General features: G+C 49.4%; 1 protein-coding gene and 1 pseudogene across 2 annotated transcripts; both read left to right on the top strand.

Moving 5' to 3' along the window:
- LOC147011470 (ufm1-specific protease 1-like) overlaps nucleotides 1–1,126 on the top strand; it is a 32,188-nt pseudogene extending 31,062 nt beyond the window's left edge.
- Nucleotides 1,127–9,884: 8,758 nt separating this feature from the next.
- On the top strand, nucleotides 9,885–18,884 carry LOC147011469 (ufm1-specific protease 1-like). 2 transcript variants are annotated; one of them, XM_085857573.1, is made up of 4 exons: nucleotides 9,885–9,981; nucleotides 11,410–11,675; nucleotides 12,085–12,342; nucleotides 12,429–12,829. In XM_085857573.1, exons 1-4 carry the CDS (start codon nucleotides 9,900–9,902, stop codon nucleotides 12,489–12,491), a joined length of 669 nt encoding a protein of 222 aa, XP_085713699.1. In that variant the 5' UTR covers nucleotides 9,885–9,899; the 3' UTR covers nucleotides 12,492–12,829. The 2 variants fall into 2 exon arrangements, with proteins under 2 accessions (XP_085713699.1, XP_085713698.1); XM_085857572.1 differs by lacking the exon at nucleotides 9,885–9,981 and adding an exon at nucleotides 13,649–18,884 and having other exon boundaries at nucleotides 11,417–11,675; nucleotides 12,446–12,629.
- The last annotated feature ends 692 nt before the right edge of the window (nucleotides 18,885–19,576 follow it).

Below are 19,576 nucleotides of genomic sequence, written 5' to 3'. Positions count from 1 at the left end.
CTGCTCTTGTTTTGTTCAAATCTTTACTGAAAATGCCTCTTTGCACCCTGAAGGTAAGAATTATGACAAAGTCAGAGTTCAGGTTTGAAGAAAGCCTTTGTCAGGAACATTCCATTGCTGAGCTTGCTGTGCTCAAGGACGTCGCACTTCTAATATCAAAGCAATGTATTGCAATTAGCCAGGACAAAATTGTGGTTATGTGCAAGCCAAGTTAGCCATGCGTCCTTGTGTCATATCAATCACCATAACAGGATAACCTTTTGCAGGTTTTCAGTAAAAGGATTGAGTTTACTTGTAAATTAGTGTTAACGTTTATATTAATAAATATAACAAAGTCTCACCAGTTTTAAAAGAGACAAGCCTGCTTTGGGCTGTTAAGTAGAATCTTACCTGCATGATCAGAGATTTCAACAACTCAAAACAAATTATATATTTTGTTGCGAATCTGGAAGCCATGAGCACACAGACATTCAGGTCCTATAGATCAGTTATCTCGATAAGTACGTGTTTTATAGATAGCCCTTTCCCTAGTCAAATGGGTCATTATATGTGAAAGCGCTACGATTGTTTTTAAGATATCCCACCAACAACAACAACAACACAACAACGGCGACTACAATGGCGCCATTCTTGCTCCCAACCTGGAACTGGTGCTGAGGCATTTTTCAGGCTCGCGCGTGGGCGGAGTGTAGCACAGGCATGGCGTCCTTCCGTGGCCAATCGGCAGGGAGTAGGCGTCTTCCCCGCCTCTCCTCCGACTCGAGGCGATTGCCATTAAACATGCGGTCGGAGGTGAGGCGGTGGGCGGAGCGACAAACACCTCCGTTGGAGATTTCGTCCAGAGGGGTGGGAGCGCCCCGCCCACCGTGTGCCTGTCCAATCGGGGGGCGGACAAGGAAAAGCACGATGTTTCATGTCCAATGGAAAAGCGAGTGAGGAAAAGAGGAGTGGTCGTTGGCACGGGAGGGGGCCGATAAGAGGTGGAGTCCGCGACGGCTTTGGAGCTCTTTTTCGTCATCCTGATCCTGGTTCCTCAGCTTTCTTGTCGCCACTCTCTGCCTGGCTCCGTGGTCCGCTGCAGCCCTCAAGCAGTCCCTTGTGTTTGGGTTCCAACGTGCCGGTTTGACGAGGGTACCAGAGTCCCAGAAAGATGAGGAAGTCCAGCCGCGCGCTCGCGGCCAGGTCGCCTGCAGCGCTGACTCGTAGCTGGACTGTTCTCCTTGGCTGGAGAACCCATTAAAGACTCACAGGGTCTCATTCTTCTGTCAGTGTGTGTGGGTGTGTTTCTGGTGCCAGTCCGGCAAGTAGTGAGTTGTTTAAGGGTCTTCGCTGTATATACTTGCATTGCTTCTTCAGTAGTTGGATAACTCTGCCCTGACGTGCTCCCTAACTTTCCCCATTATCTGTAATAAATATCTCCATTTGTTGAATGTGGTCAGGTCATTCGTGTCATTTCTCCATTGACTGAGCGTGTCGCATGTTGTGGGAAATTAGCAGCCATTGCCGGAGTAATGGGATAATCGGGCCGATGGAACTCGGCGATTAAAACCGATTGGAATCGCTTGTGGAAAGAGTTTGGTAAGCAGCTCTTGGTAAGCTTGGTAATCGTGGAGCCAAGAAATGTTTGCACACTGTGACTGGTCTACCCTATGACATCAAGCGTTGGGAACTCCACCTGCTCTTTCACACTTTGAAGCCCCGTTCATACTGTTGCGGATTCGCGCCCGCCGGCGTGCTGACGGCCACGTAACTCGAATCGCGGCACGTCGCCCACCGGACGGACAATCCAGTCGTGACCCTCTCGGACTAACGCCGGGAACCAGTCACGGGTGGACCTTTCGGTCTCACCGCGATCGAGCCAATCAGCCCCCGCGTGGGATAGGGTTGCTCGCCAAATTCGACCTACCTAAGTACCCACGCGGAGGGTAGACCGGGCGATCGCACCTCGCCGCAGGTCGACTTCGGACACGGGCCACTTAAGCGACCCGTTCCGTACTATCGGGATAACCGAGCGGTGTTATCGTCGACCTCGACGGATCGATTAATTATCGGGCGTATTCAGCCCACTACCAACCCTTTACGTGAAGCAAGATGAGGATTCAATGAAGGAAATGACGAAGCGAAGCGGGAAACAGTTCGACACAAAGCACATTTATTCGCGACGAACGGAAAGCACACATATTCAATTCCACCAAAAGCACACAGAAAAGAAAAACACAATTCAATTTACACAAAAAGCAAATGCGACAATGCAGATCTAATACCGATTACACGAGCACACGGCAACACTTATACAATTTTACTTCACAGACGGCGCCGACAACACATACCCAAAACCAAGGAAAAGAATACCCTCAAGGATGAGGCGGGCCTGAGGCCGAGACCGGGTCGGGCCTACCCGTCTGGTGATGAGACGCGGAGCGGCGATGGTGCCTCAACTCCGCGGGCCTCGCGGGCAGTGTCTGGTAGGGGGTGGGAAAGGGGCCCCCTTGGTCGCACTATCTCAGCGCGGGGGGAAACAGGAGGGGTTGCTGATGCTCGGGGTATAGAGGATTTTTATTGCCCCGCAACGAGCGTCTCCACCTCGGCCAGGTCGCGCTGTCGGCCTCCCTGGGGTGCAGCTCCCTGCACGACGCGAGCACCCCCTCGTCTGCCCTCGCCGCCTCTCCACAGCTCCGTCCCCTCCGTTCCGACTCCAACGCACACGACGACCAGCTCCTTCTTGCCAACTCCACTGCCCGCGAAGTCTTGACTCTCTGTTCCCTCTCGACTCTCCTACTCTCTGGACTGACGAACACGGTCGCTTTTATCAGCCCCGTAGCTTCGCCCTCTCATCTTTGACCCCCTCCCTTCGACCTTTCACCTCGCTCGCAATTGGCCCGAGAAAAAGTGGGCGTGAATGCTTTTTGATCCATAAATTTGCATATATCGATCGCCCTCCAACGCCCTGGGGGCGGGGCCAATTCGCCCCTCGCTCACCGATTGGACGGCAAAAAGTGGGCGTGTGTCGTTTTTGATCCGTTTTTGAAGCACAAAATCCGTGATTTTGTACACGCTGTTCGGCGCGCGCCCTGCACGAGTCCAACACCGGTACCCACAGGCGACGCAAGAACGGTGGCGATGCGACGGTTGCGAGGTGTGACGTGAAGGTCGTGGCGGTTGTGGTGAAGCGGTGGTTGGTGGTGGTAACAATGGCGGTTGGTCCAAATTCAAGATAGTAAAAGAAAAACGGCTATCCTGAAGAGTCGCAGCACGCATAAATGACATGTATTCCCACTAGACAATGGGTTTGGGCCTAACTACACATGTACTTACCGAGATATCTCACCTAAGGGACCTGAATGGTGGTTTGCGAATTTGGTAACCACAACACTACCCCCTCCCCTTTTTACAGACTCGTCCCGAGTCGTCAAATTTTCGTGTGCCATCATGTGTAGTTTTCCCCTAGTACATTTTACCTACGGATCCCTGAGTGCGACATTCATGGTATTCGTGTTCCCAAAATAAATAACCTGAGGGCTGCGTAACTACCTAAACAAACTCACTCACACGGACGACTTAAATAAAATTGCCGGCGCTAGACAGACATGCCGGGGGCGCACTCATATGTACAGTACATCTTAACCTTAACTTACAAATTTTACACTAAACCATGGCCCAGGATCATTGAACTCTGCAAAAGAAAAGCAGTTAGCAGGGAGCCAGGCTGCTCGCATGCAGTCTCTGGCTCAAAACAATGCAGGCGACAGGGAACGTGGCTGGCTGCTCACACGCAGTCCAAGGCCTTCCCTTTTGAACTGAACTCAGTGAACCACAACGGTGCTTGGGCTGCACAAACGCAGTCTCCGTGCCAGCTCAAGTGGCACACGCAATGAACACAACGAATGGATGGATGGATGGTTTGAATCGAACTCAGTGAACCACAACGGTGCATGGGCTGCACAAATGCAGTCTCCGTGCCAGCTCAAGTGGCACACGCAATGAGCACAACAAATGGATGGATGGACACAAACACGGTGCACGGGCCGCCACTGCAGGCCCGTGTTGTAGCCGCCAACAGGGCAGTTCTCGCAGCTTGCAAACTGTTGCTTTCTGATCCTGGCGCACATGGAAATGAACAGGGGGGGGGGCAAAGCAAAAATTGAACGGGGCTGGTGAACGTGGGCAGTGGGCATGGCATGGCAAAGGCAGCAGGCAAACACAGCCCGCAGAAGAAGGCCGCTGCAGGCAAACACAGCCGGCAGACGAACTGGCCGGCACAGGCCTCGAAGAAAAACAGCCAGCAGATGAACTGGCCGGCACAGGCCTTGCAGCACACAGCTGCCGATGAAGTTGGCCGGCCTCCGCCTTGAAGCAAAACACGGCCAGCCGATGAAGTTGGCCAGCCTTTGCCGTTCAATGGAGGTTGGTGGAGGGAGTGCGGTGGTGCTGGCCACTTGGAAGGCGGGCTCGGACCTACCTACCTGTCTCCCTCCCAACCTATCGCCTTTGCCTGTCACTGTACATACCCACTCCCTTAATTTGTCAAACCCCAATTTAGCCCCAACTTATTTTTTTGTTGTTTTTATTTTTACTTCCCCACTATAAATCGTCCCCTAACCCCCTTTATCGTCCTTGTTCCGCTAACCTCTCCTGTCACCTAGCCTACTCCCAACCCCTACGTTCCCTTCCCGGAGGGGAATAAGGGAGAGCTAGCGTCCTGTGTCGAGGCCCAACGAAGCCTCAGAATGGCCTCCCCAGAGTTCGGCGATCTTAACACCAAGTGGGTCCAGCGGCCCACAACGACAGCGAGGGTATGGATGGTGCGGAGGGGTACATCTCCTAATCTACCCTAACCATTTAACTGTTAAACTACCCCGGGGCTTTCAACAAGCGCCTCTTGCTTAAACTATTGGTTCTATAAACCCAGATTCCCGTCGCCTGTGTTGGTGTCCTCACAATTTCGGGCCTCGCCCCCCAATTTTCTCTCCGTGCCCTCACACGGTCTCCTGGCTGGGACACGTGGCTCCCTTTGGCAGGCACGACCCTCTGCCGAATCTCCCGCTATGGCACCCCCGGGCACTACACCGCCTCCGAGCCTACCAGCTCCCTAACACCGGGGAGTGCCCCCCATGGCACCTCCCCTGAAACGCACACGTGGCAGGCCGGCCTCCCGGGCCCCTTTCCGAGGGTCACCCGTGCCCACAACACTGCCCACGCAGCTAATGGCGCCCCGGGCCCCCGCACCAAGCAGGCGCACCCGTGCCCACTACTCTATCCCGGCCCCCCATGGGCCCATGGCCTACCGCGGCCGACTAGCCTGGTGCCCGGGGTACCCACTCAGCGATACTCACCTTTCGCAGCCACGCTCCCAAGCCCGTCAACAGGGCTCCTGCACCCCTCCAAATGGGTCTCGAGCCTACTTTCCCACCAACAGCAAAACGACCTCCATTTTCAATTTGACTAACCCAGCTAACTCACTTTACTCTGACCCCGGGGTCCCTTGGGCGGGAGTCACTCCTCCCCCCAATCACTCATCGCACCATGCATTCCCCATTCGCTCCATTCACACAGACCCGCTGGCCTCACTCACTCACCATGTACTCACCTCACAACTCTTCAACACACACACCACTGAACTCTGCCATCCTCCTAACTACATCCCCTAACTAACTCGTGCTCCCACGTCGTCCCTTAAACTACAGCACGTTCCTTTTAACCTACGTAGCTAAGCTACATCCCCTCTACACATCCACAAGTCTGTCACTGTCTCCGAAATAAATCATTTTATTTCCCCACCTAAATCTGGCTACAATCCCTCTAACTAATCCATTCCACGGACTCCATGAGGACTTACCCCTGCCCCATGAAGTCGGTCTAGCTAAGCTAACCCTTCCCCCTAACTAGTTTTCATCCTGTGCCCAGGCCAAGGGGGTCTTCCACCCCTTGCCCAGGAATCCTGTGCACCCGAAAGTGAGGCTTGCTTTTTTTTTTTTTTTTCATGCGCATCACCAGCGCGGCAACTCGCGCACTTTGCACCTGCCCGTGACGTCATGCAGCTGCACGTGTACCTCGTCCCTCCTTGGACGGTACCATCCGGCCGGGATACCCCTCCTGCCGGATTCCAACCACACGTGCAGCCATGACGTCACCGTGCGCATAAAAAAAAACACAAGCCCCACGTCTCGAGGGGTTCCCCACGCGAACACATGTGCTTTGCCCGTTGGAGCTTAACACACACGATCGCGTGGAGAACCCGTCCGGTCCAAATCCGTCATCCTGCCTAAACTTTGTCCGTCCGCGGGATCGGCAAATCCACCGCTGGCGTTTCCGGACCGGGACTTCACTCTCGCAAGCGAGCACGTGGTGGTCTCGTGCGTTGCACAGCACGAACCTCGTGCTCGCGGCTGGGTGAACCCGGCACGGTCCCCGAAATAGCTACAGCCGCTACTCGGCTTCTTTCCTTACATGTCGTCGTCGTCGCCGTCTCCATTCCACACACGCATACCTGCGTGTTACGACGCACACAGTCCACTCCATCACATTCACACCGGGAGACGCGGCTGCGTGCTCCCGCATGCCAACCGACATCTCCCTTACATACCGCTCTCTCACACACACGGTCTCCCTTGCACACAGCGACCTTGTACACGGCCGTTCACTCACGCGTGCCTCACTACTCACACAAACCATACTACTTACTCGTGGTGCCCCATTCACTCGCGCGGGGGCACTCAACCGCGGTTCCTCATCCACACTGGCCGTTTCACTCACACACACGGCCTCTTCCACGCACGGCGTGCTGGGAAGCACGTACTCTGGCACCATCGCCACCACACCACTCACACACGGGGCTGCACTCACACCTTGCACCACACACACAGGGACAACCACACTGGGGATTTGTGTCCCCACAAGGGTCTCCGGGGCCTCTATACCCCCCAAGCTCTCCGTGCACCTGTCCACAGCACTCGTCCCCTCAACCTCGCAAAGCACGACCGAACTCACCTGGTCGTGACTCGCCTCAAGGGGGAATACTCCCTCCCCTCGTTCCTGGAGGAGGCCATCCAGGTGCTCGCACTGGGTCTCTACCCAGTCCGCCAGCTCACCCCCATTATCCTCCACTACCTCCGTGTGTGCGTCACTTACCCCGTCCTCACCGTGCAGTCTCTCCTCTATCGTTCCCTTCCCGGCTACCGTCACTGCCAACTCTTCACCCTTTACCTCCCTTGTCTCCACTATTATTTCCGTTGTCGTCACCTCGTGTCTCGTCTCACACGTTTTGGTCTCCCCATTTAATTTTTCCCTTTTGGTCACCGTCGATTCCTGTCACGACCCTCGCCCAACACGCCCCCTGAATTATTTTTTCACCCGCCTCCACCGCGGGCCTGTCAGCCGTTGCACCCCCTTCCAGCTCGTTTGCTCCCACACGTGGAGTCGCCATTCCCAGCTCCCTGGTCACGGCCTTCATGCCCGCCTGCAGGCATCGGCCCATGTTCTGCGTCTCACCCCGTAGCTCTTTCATTTCTTCTCTCATGTTTGCTTCCATTCCGTTTATTTGCTTGTTCATTTCGTTTTTCATTTCATTTGTGTTTGTATCCATCTTTTCGTTCATGCCTTTCATTTCGTTTTTCATTTCATTTGTGTTTGTATCCATCTTTTCGTTCATGCCTTTCATTTCGTTTTTCATTTCATTTGTGTTTGTATCCATCTTTTCGTTCATGCCTTTCATTTCGTTTTTCATTTCATTTGTGTTTGTATCCATCTTTTCGTTCATGCCTTTCATTTCGTTTTTCATATTCGCATCCATTTTTTCGATCATTTCCGCATTCATCTTTTCGTTCATTGCCGCCAGCATGGCGCATAGCTGGGCCATGTTGGATGCACTCAGCTGAGCCGTTTCGGCCAGGGTTGGGGAAGGGTTTTGGTGGAGAGGGGGGGGGAGGTGTCATACACCGCGGCCGCTGCCGCACCCATTTCGGGCTCTGGGTTCAGTTGGGCGAGTCCGTGTTCCTGCACAATCAACATTTCCTGCTCGGGGATTCCATCCTGGACCATGGATTCTACACATTCTACATCCATTTCTAATACCCCCGGCTCCCGCTCGCCTTGAGACGCCATCTTGCTTCTCGTGAAGGGTTAATTTCGCTCGCTCGTAATTTGGAGGGAATCGGGGGTCGCTTCTCTCACCCCTGGACCGATTCCCGTGAATTTAGCCGGAGACAGGAGAGCCCGTTTTCCTGTTCTTCGATACCAGTGCCGCGAGGAGGGCGATGAATTTGTATCGCACGACCTGACACCAGTGTTGCGGATTCGCGCCCGCCGGCGTGCTGACGGCCACGTAACTCGAATCGCGGCACGTCGCCCACCGGACGGACAATCCAGTCGTGACCCTCTCGGACTAACGCCGGGAACCAGTCACGGGTGGACCTTTCGGTCTCACCGCGATCGAGCCAATCAGCCCCCGCGTGGGATAGGGTTGCTCCGTTCCGTACTATCGGGATAACCGAGCGGTGTTATTCGTCGACCTCGACGGTTCGATTAATTATCGGGCGTATTCAGCCCACTACCAACCCTTTACGTGAAGCAAGATGAGGATTCAATGAAGGAAATGACGAAGCGAAGCGGGAAACAGTTCGACACAAAGCACATTTATTCGCGACGAACGGAAAGCACACATATTCAATTCCACCAAATGCACACAGAAAAGAAAAACACAATTCAATTTACACAAAAAGCAAATGCGACAATGCAGATCTAATACCGATTACACGAGCACACGGCAACACTTATACAATTTTACTTCACAGACGGCGCCGACAACACATACCCAAAACCAAGGAAAAGAATACCCTCAAGGATGAGGCGGGCCTGAGGCCGAGACCGGGTCGGGCCTACCCGTCTGGTGATGAGACGCGGAGCGGCGATGGTGCCTCAACTCCGCGGGCCTCGCGGGCAGTGTCTGGTAGGGGGTGGGAAAGGGGCCCCCTTGGTCGCACTATCTCAGCGCGGGGGGGGGAAACAGGAGGGGGTTGCTGATGCTCGGGGTATAGAGGATTTTTATTGCCCCGCAACGAGCGTCTCCACCTCGGCCAGGTCGCGCTGTCGGCCTCCCTGGGGTGCAGCTCCCTGCACGACGCGAGCACCCCCTCATCTGCCCTCGCCGCCTCTCCACAGCTCCGTCCCCTCCGTTCCGACTCCAACGCACACGACGACCAGCTCCTTCTTGCCAACTCCACCGCCCGCGAAGTCTTGACTCTCTGTTCCCTCTCGACTCTCCTACTCTCTGGACTGACGAACACGGTCGCTTTTATCAGCCCCGTAGCTTCGCCCTCTCATCTTTGACCCCCTCCCTTCGACCTTTCACCTCGCTCCCCATTGGCCCGAGAAAAAGTGGGCGTGAATGCTTTTTGATCCATAAATTTGCATATATCGATCGCCCTCCAACGTCCTGGGGGCGGGGCCAATTCGCCCCTCGCTCACCGATTGGACGGCAAAAAGTGGGCGTGTGTCGTTTTTGATCCGTTTTTGAAGCACAAAATCCGTGATTTTGTACACGCTGTTCGGCGCGCGCCCTGCACGAGTCCAACACCGGTACCCACAGGCGGCGCAAGAACTGTGGCGATGCGACGGTTGCGAGGTGTGACGTGAAGGTCGTGGCGGTTGTGGTGAAGCGGTGGTTGGTGGTGGTAACAATGGCGGTTGGTCCAAATTAAAGATAGTAAAAGAAAAACGGCTATCCTGAAGAGTCGCAGCACGCATAAATGACATGTATTCCCACTAGACAACGGGTTTGGGCCTAACTACACATGTACTTACCGAGATATCTCACCTAAGGGACCTGAATGGTGGTTTGCGAATTTGGTAACCACAACAATACCTTGGACTCCACGCTCTCCACATGGGTCCTCCACGCACACATGAACTCTACACGTGTGGCTTTGAGGTGCGCGACCATTGTGTGGTGCCGCACCACGGAGCATCTCTTTTCTCGAAACTCAGGTACCAAAAGAACTGCGACCTCAGCTCACTCCCTCCCTGGCTACAAAAGTCCTTGCCATTCATCTGGGTTTATTTAGTCTGAGTGTGTGGCGCCGTCTCGTAAGTCATACTGTATAAGTGCTTTGATCATTGTAAATCTTGCCTGTTTTTTTTACGATAAGTGTGCTCTGTGTCCTTTTGTAAGTTGATTGTAAATAAATTATTGTAGAAATGTTCCCAGTTCGTTTTTGTCTTTTCTTTCATTGCTCCAGCATGATTCGGATCTGAGTTTAATCCAGGTCTTTATCTCTGATAATCTGTTCATTCCAGCTGGTACGTTCTTGGCAGTTCTGGTTGGCTGCATCCGATCTGGAGTTGGTAGTTGGTACTCTACCGTAGTTGGTGGAGTGATCCGGTTCGGGCAAGGTGTACCGAGGGTGTGGTTCCCCGGTAGTTGAAACAGTGTGGTTAATCAGGTCAATTGGTCAGGAAGGGCATCTGGCATAAAACATGTGCCACATCACTATGCGGATCATACGGATGATCCGCTGTGGCGACCCGTAATGGGAGCAGCTGAAAGAAGAAGAAGAAGAAGAAGATATATATATATATATATATATATATATATATATATATATGTATATAAATTATATCTCTTATATAACCAAGCTTGCACACTAAAAACTCGGCTCGCCATCACACGATCCCTCTGAAATTTCTGTGGCACTTTGCGGACATGCGACAATGTTTGGGAAGTCTTGGCGTTCCATAGTACCACTTGCATTTTGCACAATGCATATTTTTGTCATTCTCCTGTACGGCCTGTCGTCTGCTCCGAGCTATGTTGTACTGCTATCTTGTGCATGTGCACGGTATCGCTAGTATATATATAAATTTATATATAACCCTAACGCGTACACACACACACACACACACACACACACACACACACACACACACACACACACACACACACACACACACACACACACACACACACACACACACACACACACACACACACACACACACACACACACACACACACACACACACACACACACACGAGAGAGAGAGAAAGTCTGCATTCCTTTTCAAAATTTTTACCTTTTGTTACCTTATAGCCTGGGATTAAATTTCATTCAATCAGACTTTTCAACCTATATTTACTCATCGTAACCCACAACTTTCAAGTGAAAAACAAATTATACAAATTTCAGAAATTTAATTTAAAAAAAACCAAACTAGAATATCTTGTTTGGATAAGGTTGCATATTACACGTGTATGTTCTTATGTACTGTGCAGTCACGTTTTGTGTTCAGCATCGCTGGAGAAAGCAATTCCAGTTTTCTTTTTTATTTGCTGTTCCTTGACATTTTCTTTCATTCCATGATTTAATATCTCATCTATTTTTCTTCTTAACAATCTCTTGTGTTCTTTTATTCCAGTTTGTGCTGCTATGACTTTCTCAATACGTGAAACAACAACAACCAGTCAGGCCATGGTAATCTTCTCAATGCTGCTGTGCATATGGCCTGATCGGATTGACATGCCGACGAATGCTGTGCAATCCGCGAAAGTGAACGGTCCATCCTCGTTCTACCACTACGGTTGTGATGCAGTGGACGATCGTGGTTGGGGTTGCGGGTACCGCACAATCCAGACCCTTTGTTCGTGGGTTCTGTTCGGCCGTGTTGTTGATCCGAGCGAGGAGGTGAGGTAATATACTATTTGCATATTAGAGATAAATTACTTCATTTTGTTTTTGTCTGAACATCCTCTCACCATTCCCATTTTCTTAACTCTAAATTATTTCGTGGAAGTAACTTTGGAGTTGGACTGATGTATTATTTTAACAAGCTGGATTTGGTTTTGGTGTGGTGGCCATGTTGTTGTTGTTATCAAAAGCAGTGTCCATGTATAACAGTACATGTGTATCGATATTGTGGGGTTTGTTCTTCCACCACACTCATGCCTTTTTATTTTAGAAAATACACTACGTTATAATTTGTGTCCCATTGACTGATTTTACGTGTCGTGAGCTGAACCAGGCAGAAAAAGCCTAATAGCCTCCTGCTGCATTTATGTTTGCAAGAATAAGTTTACCCAGTGCATGCACTCAGGTGCCCTCACTGTTGCGGATCCAGCAAGAGCTTGTGGCACTGGGGGACAAGCAACGAGTCTTCATAGGATCACACGAATGGGTGGGCTCGGTGGAGGCGTCTTTCCTGTTGGACCAGCTGTATGGTGTACAATGCCGCCTGATCCACGTACGATGCGATGAGGACCTCACTGAACACGTGATTCCTGACCTGCTGCACCACTTCAACAACTCCAGGGCACCGGTTATGATGGGGGGAAACAACGATGCCGCATCAAAGGTGATTGCTTGATTGTGCGTTCAGTTTTAAACATGTTATTGCATTGCATTTGAGTCTCAAGTTTTAAAATGTTTTTATATGATCAGATGTTTTTCTGTTCCAGTGCGTTCTGGGAGTTTGTTATTCTGAGAATGTGTACTATATTCTGATTCTGGATCCACACTATTATGGACCAACATTGTCCATCGAAGAGGCTTGCAGTGGTGGCTGGCTCGCATGGAGAAGCATCAACTCTTTCGACAATAACTCTTTCTACAATTTTTGTCTTCCTCAGTCACAAACTTATGGTGAGGTCCTCACAGAGTGATGTATTGCAATTGGTCAGGACCAAATTGTGCATATGTGCAAATCTAGTTAGCCATGCATCCTTTTGTCATATTAGACACCCTAACAGGAAAACCTCTTGTGATTTTTAAGGAAAAGTATAGTTTACTTGGAAATTAGTGTTTCTTTACGTTTCTATAAATAAAAGACACGAGTTTTAAAACAGATGCAAGCCTGCTTTTGGGCTGCTGAGCAGCCTCTTCCCTGTACTACCAACGAAGGTTTTAACAACTCAAAGCAAATTCACGAAAGCATCAACATAAACAATGACGGAGCAAGTATCACAAGACAAGTGACTTACTGCTTTTATTCCTGGGATATCATCCTCGATCAGTGTTACCCCAGGAACCCAGCCCAGCGAAAGGCCTGTTCAGAAACTTTGGATATTTCAAAATGGAGAAAACGAACTTATCAACTCCCTGCTCTATTTTATGCATTATTCACAACCTGAGAGCAATTTCCACAACAATATTGCAAAGGTGGCTAGATTCGGAACAGTGTCCTGATCTCAATATTGATTGCCAATGTAACGGTGGACTGTGGGGTTTGACACGAGGTCAAATCTTCCACCCACTCGATCACCAATTTAGCGATGGATTGTCCTCGGCGACCGTTCAATCTCTACTGGGAAAGCTGAACAGATCTTTTTTTTGGTTTCCAATATATACATCCTCTATCGAGATCGGTTGCCTACAATAATTTCCCCATTTAACAGGAACGGGGCCGAACGAACCTTGGGGAAACGTACGGCGATTGTACAACCTCCTAAAGAGGATTTGCGCCAAATTTATAGTGGCTGTGAGTTGAACTCGCACCGTGGTTTTAATTGTCGAATTGCGAACCACGTATCAGGCCAACACACAGGTAGTGAGAAAGAAGTTTAATAAATAATCAAATGGGGAGAATGCACATGTATCACAATTTTTCTTTGTTATAAACTAAATTCCATCTGACTGGCTTAAACATTATCTTGCATTGTTAGGCCATGGAGATTCAGACAAGGTGAGGTCACAAGACAACGAAGAAAGAACTCTGATCCCTATGCAATGCCTGTGAGGGGTTGGCATTGGTGGGTTGAAGGAGAGCGAGATGGAGAGGATCTTGGGGGGGGGAAAGAGGTGTGTCTGCTGCGGCGTGTCAAGACCCCATAGCCTGTTGCCATGCGTGAGCTTGTCTGGCGTCGTCGAGTCCAGTCTCGTTCCAGGTCTGCGGCGTCCACTTGTTGGATTCCACAGGACATCTCTTGCGACTCTCCTGCGCTATGCTCTATAATTCTTGAACTCCTCGCTCCTCATCTGCTTGGTGCCGATTCACTGAACCAACTCTGTTATTCTGCGCTTCTGGTCTCAACCGTCTCGTTCTGTTCCTTTCCCCTCAACTTTTCTTACCTCACCACCGTGCACAGATTGGCTCTTTGCCCAGTCTCTTTCCACATACATGGTTGTGAGTGGTTTCAGGTTGTTTCCAGCATAGGCTGCAGTTTTTACCTTCGAGCACGGTGACAAGGTGCTGGTTTTGCCGTCTTCGGGGGGAGTAGAGGGGGGGGGCATGCACCATTGCCATACATGGGGATTTGGTGGGCTTGCTAAAATTATTTATAAAATACACAGACATATTACGGAGGTAACAATTTATAAACTTGATCAGGAGGAATGATGGGGAAGGTTGTCTACACATTATGGTGGGGGAAGGGTTACGGTTTCCCTCCTCTTCATAGTATATAAGTATCTGGCTTAGAATTTTAAATTCCAATACTTTATTTCTTGTCTGAAATAAAAAAAACTACCTTTCTCCTTGCACACTCACAAGTCTCGATTCTTCTTCTTCTTCTTCTTCTTCTTCTTCTTCTTCTTCTTCTTCTTCTTCTTCTTCTTCTTCTTCTTCTTCTTCTTCTTCTTATTATTCTTCTTCTTCTGCATCCTCCTCGTCTCCCTTCTGCTGGCACACTATCTTTATTCTATTGACCTGAACCTCTCTCACCATTACCTTCACGATTTCTTCTGATCTACAACCTTCCATTCCCAAATCTTACCTGTTTTTCCAAAATACATCAAAAAATAATAATCTTCCTTGTTTCATTTCGATCTCCACATCTCCTGAAACCATGTGTCTCTCTCTACTCTTCCTGGTACTTTTCATCGACCCAGCAGATTCACACTGCGTTTACCGTCCAAATTCACCACACACTTCTCCGATTTTTACTTCAATCTTCCATTTTCCAAATGTTACACAATCCTTTGTTAAAACAAATAATTTCATTTTTGACGATACACCTCCCAGAGCAAAGTGCTTCTCCCAGTACCACGTGATCTGTTTAGGCCCCCTGCGTTTATCGATCCAATTTCACCATTGACCTCACGATTTTTTTCTGCAACACTTCCGTGACCTAATCTGATGAAAACTCTCAAACAATAATAATAATAATAATAAAAACGATCTCGTATAATGCTTCATTTTCCTCTTTCACATGTGTGGTGCTCTTTATTGTATCATAATGTACTACTCTTCTATTTAAACAGACTGCTCTCAATTTGACCTTTCCTTCATACCTTGCCTCAAAAATTCAACTGTTAGTGTTTCTTCACTCCATTCTCTGAATTTGCCTTTATTGCATCCCTCAAGAAACGTGTTTAATCGCATATCTGACCTAAAACTTAAAAAAATAAAACAAGTTTGCTCAGAAAGTTTACTTTCCATCAACAATTTTTTTTTTCCAATTTCAGTGCCAACTCTCACCCTTCACTCTCACAGCAACCATCACACTCTTTTTCCCTCCAAGCCTCCCTCTCACCTCTTTCAAAAACTCCCCCCTCACCTTTCTCCCACCATTCACCTTCCCCTTACTCATTCTTCTCAAAGTTGTCCCCTTCTCATCCACAAAGCTGCCTCCTTCCACTGTCCTCTCACCTCCATCTCTTCACTTCACCTCCTTAAATCCTCAACTTCCTTCTTCCCCTCTCTTGTCCACCCTCTCCCCAAGCACCACAGAGCCTTTTCTCATCGTCATCCGGCCCCATCCACTAGCTGTTCTGCAATTCCCCACACTCTTTCAACAACCCTCCTTATATCCACCCCTCGTCCCTTGTCCTACGCTCCCCCTCCCCTTCCACCCCCTGCACCCAAAGCCTCCTCCCCTCCCTCTTCATTAACAGTGTGGACCTCAAATATCCAGGACCTTCGCTCAAACCTTTCAGATCTTTCCATACAGGTTGCCACTGACAAACCAGACATAATCTGCCGAACAGAAACTTTATTCCCCCAAGACGTGTCTGACTCCCAAGTATCTCTTCCCGGTGACTCCCTTCGCCGGAATGACAGACTTGAGTTTTGTGCTGGTGGAGGAGTTGATCTCTTCATCAAAGACTCTATTGCTCACTCTCCATGCACTGCTCTCACTCCCCCACACCCCAAGGAATACCTCTGGCTACGGTTTTCCCTCCACTCCCACCTCATGTTTATATGTGTACTGTACCGTCCACCTAACAGTGATGACTCTATTTTCACCTCACTATCCGAAAACATGAACCAACTTCTATCTTCTCATCCAAAGTCTCTCTTCCTCGTATGTGGCGACTTCAATTGTCATGCCAGTTGATGAGGTGTGGGTACCTCTCTCACCTCTCATGGCACTTCAGCAAAAGCTTTCTGTGACTCATTGGGACTGACTCAATCGGTCAAGTTTCCGACCCGGATCTCAACTAACGGTACTCCATCTCTTCTGGATCTGATTTCGACAAATTTCTCCGACCATATCTGCTGTTCTTCCTCCGTTCCAATCGGTTCTTCTGACCACGTCCTTGTCAAAGTGGACATATCTCTGGCTATTATCACAGAACCACCTCACCGCCATCGAGTCTGGCATTTCACTCAAGCTGACTGGCAGGGTCTCCGAGCAGCCATCAAACTTATAGACTGGTCTCCTATCGCTACTTTCTCCAACATCAACTCTTCCTGGGAATTCTTTCAAAGAAACTTGCTCTCCCTCATGCACAGATTTATCCCCTCTCGTCTTCAGTTGTCCTACCCTTCCTCTCGCCCTTGGTTCACTGAAGCTTGTGGCGAGGCAGTTGTCCTGAAACAACTTGCCTTTGCCTCATGGAAAGCAACCCAACTGAGGGCAATCTCAGTTCCTTCCATAAAGCTCGGAACAAGTGTGTGTCTACCCTCAGGAGAGCCAGAAAACAACATCTTTCTAAGCTCGTCTGAACTTCCAAACCTCTCTCTCTCCTCAAAATCCTGGTGGAATCTAATCAAATCTGTTTCTGGTGTATGTTCCTCTTCCATCCCCTCCCTTACCTCAAATGGCCGCACTGCTGATACCGCACGTGAAAAGGCTGAATGCCTAAACTCGGTGTTTGCAGTTAAATCTTGTGTCCAAAACCCATCACTTTCTCTACTCACTTAACCCAGTCGCACACAACTGTCCCTGGACTCTGTGTCCTTTTCTCCTGAGAAGGTGGAGAGCTTGCTGTCAAACCTCGACTCAGATTCTGCAACCGGTCCAGATGGCATCAGCCCACGTGTCGTAAAAACCTGATGTTGATCACCCTTTCTCTGTTCTCTTCACCTTCTCATTTGCTCAAGGTCAACTGCCATCTGCTTGGAAATCAGCAAACATAACTGCCCTGCATAAAAAAGGTGCAAAAACAGATCCCTGCAGCTCCAGACCAATTAGCCTTCTCCCAGTCAGCAAGGTTATGGAATCCATCATCGCTTCAGATATTAAATCCTTACTCTTCTCCAATGGCTTGATTTCCGATCATCAATTTGGTTTCAGACCAGGTCACTTTACCCTGGATATGCTGCTTCTGCTCTCTCAACAATGGATGGAGGTCTTCAATGCCAGACATGAAATCCGACCCGTATCCCTGAACATATCGCGTGCTTTTGACACGGTGTGGCACCCTGCCCTGCTCACCAAACTCTCTTCCTATGGTATCCCAGGCCATCTCCACTCATGGCTCGGAGACTTCCTCTCCTGTCGTCGTCAAGGTGTGGCCCTAAATGGAGTTCTTTCATCCCCCCTTCATGTCCAGGCTGGAGTTCCTCAAGGTAGCGTTCTGGGCCCTGTTCTTTTTCTGGTTTTCATCAATGATCTCTCCGACTGTCTGGAAAATCCTCTTTATCTCTTTACTGATGACTCCATCCTCTGCCGTACCATCTGTCATCCTTCAGACCGGCAAGCAGCAGCTTCTTCGCTCACTGCAGATCTGGATAAAATCGCCAACTGGTCCAACACGTGGAACATGTCTTTCAATCCGGACAAGTCTCGCACTCTCACTATGTCTCTCTGAAAGGACCGTTTAAACCACCCCTCCCACCCCCATCCACTTTCTCAACAATCCTCTGGAAGAAGTCCTTTCTTTCAAGTTTCTGGGTCTCACGATCTGACATGATCTTTCCTGGGAAAGCCACATTTCAAACCTGGCCTCTAAAGCCACTCGCCGACTGGGATTCCTCCGTCGTGCAAAGTTCTTCCTCGGCCCACCTGAAATCCTGACCACTTACAAAGCTTTCGTCCCCAGCCTGATGGAGTACTGCTCTCGCCTTTGGGCTGGTGCTCCTGCCTCTCACCTTTCACGGCTTCACGCTGTGGAAACCAAGGCATTTCAGATCATTGGCATCTCCCGCAATGAGGCTGTCTTTGGGCCTCTCACTCTCTCAATGCAGGTTGGTCGGTGGTCTTTCTGTCTTCTACCGTCTCCTCTCCAGCTTCGTCTCCCCTGCTCTTTTTGCGATTTGTCCCCACCACCTTTCTGCAGGGTGCTCATGGTCTGCCAACAACCCCCTTCTGGTAAAACTACCAAAATCATGAATCGTTGCTCACCTTCACTCTTTTTTTTTTTTTTTTCCCACCTTTGGAATAAACTCCCTCACTCTATTCAATCACATTCTTCCCTCCAGGCCTTCAAAACAGTTGTTAACCACCACCTCTTATCATCCCCCATCCAAATCCTCGATCTTTTCTTCCCCCGATTATCCACGGAAGCCCACCTTCTTTAAATTCTCTGCTTTCCTTCCTGAAAGTCACTGTAATGTCCATCTTGTGTTCCCCACCCCATCCCTCTCCCTTCCACAGATCTCCAAATGTCGCTGTTCCAAACTGTTTTGTCCTTCACCTTCCCGCCCCTCTTGTCTCACGCCCCCCTTGCTGTGAGTTGTGTGTTAGCTCTCACATTCGCCTCGACAAGGTATACAAAAAAAAAAAAAAAATGAACCTTCACATTTTTCCTGGAGTGTCTTAAGTTTACCAGTGGAATACAACGGAGATCAAAAAAATTGGACACTTTTTTTTTTAATGTTGGTAAAAACTGATGGTCTTTGTTTCACAACAAACAAATTACACGAAAGTTTTCAACATTCAATTCAAGTCGTGTGAAAAAAGACGAAAATGAGCAATTTCGATAAACCTGCAAAACTTTTTGAAATTGAATAATTTATTTCAGATTTGTAAATGTATCAAACCTCAAAGCTTTAAGTATTATATATTTGAACAGTGGAAAACCAAAGTTTGATGGCTTCATTGGTGGTGTAGTTAATAGCGGCGTTGCAGTGTGTTTGCTCGTTGGTTTTGCTGTAAGAGTATTAAAGTGAAAAAAGGATTTGATTATCCAAACTAAGAGTTACAACATCAGCTCATTATTACATTGTTCGCACTTCGTTGTACGAAAAATGGAACTTGTTGGGAAGTTTTCCAATACCTCATGTGGGGTGATGATAGTGAAGTAGTCACGCAAGTGTATTAGGTGGTTGGCTGTCTGTCACGCTCCCCTCTCACCCCATTCTCACCCCTCCCCTCTCACCCATATCGAAAGATAACATTTAAGAGATTTCCTGCAATGCTAAACTAAAGGCTTGTGGTGGAGCTTGAAGATTTGTGGTATTCAGGACAAGTACGTGGGGTGGGGAG

The sequence above is a fragment of the Eptatretus burgeri genome, chromosome 15, assembly GCF_056783735.1.
Source record: "Eptatretus burgeri isolate ZD-2024b chromosome 15, Ebu_testis_v1, whole genome shotgun sequence".
Classification (NCBI taxonomy): domain Eukaryota; kingdom Metazoa; phylum Chordata; class Myxini; order Myxiniformes; family Myxinidae; genus Eptatretus; species Eptatretus burgeri.
The sequence above is the reverse complement of the archived record's forward strand: the minus strand, read 5'-3'. Positions and strand labels throughout refer to the sequence as shown.

What these genes read in the sequence shown, in the direction of transcription:
- LOC147011469 (XM_085857572.1), top strand. Translation starts at nt 11,421, where the DNA reads ATGACTTTCTCAATACGTGAAACAACAACAACCAGTCAGGCCATGGTA. An exon ending in ACAACGATGCCGCATCAAAG is followed by an intron (nt 12,343 to 12,445) that starts GTGATTGCTTGA and finishes TTTCTGTTCCAG; the next exon opens with TGCGTTCTGGGAGTTTGTTA. An exon ending in TCCTCAGTCACAAACTTATG is followed by an intron (nt 12,630 to 13,648) that starts GTGAGGTCCTCA and finishes TTGCATTGTTAG; the next exon opens with GCCATGGAGATTCAGACAAG.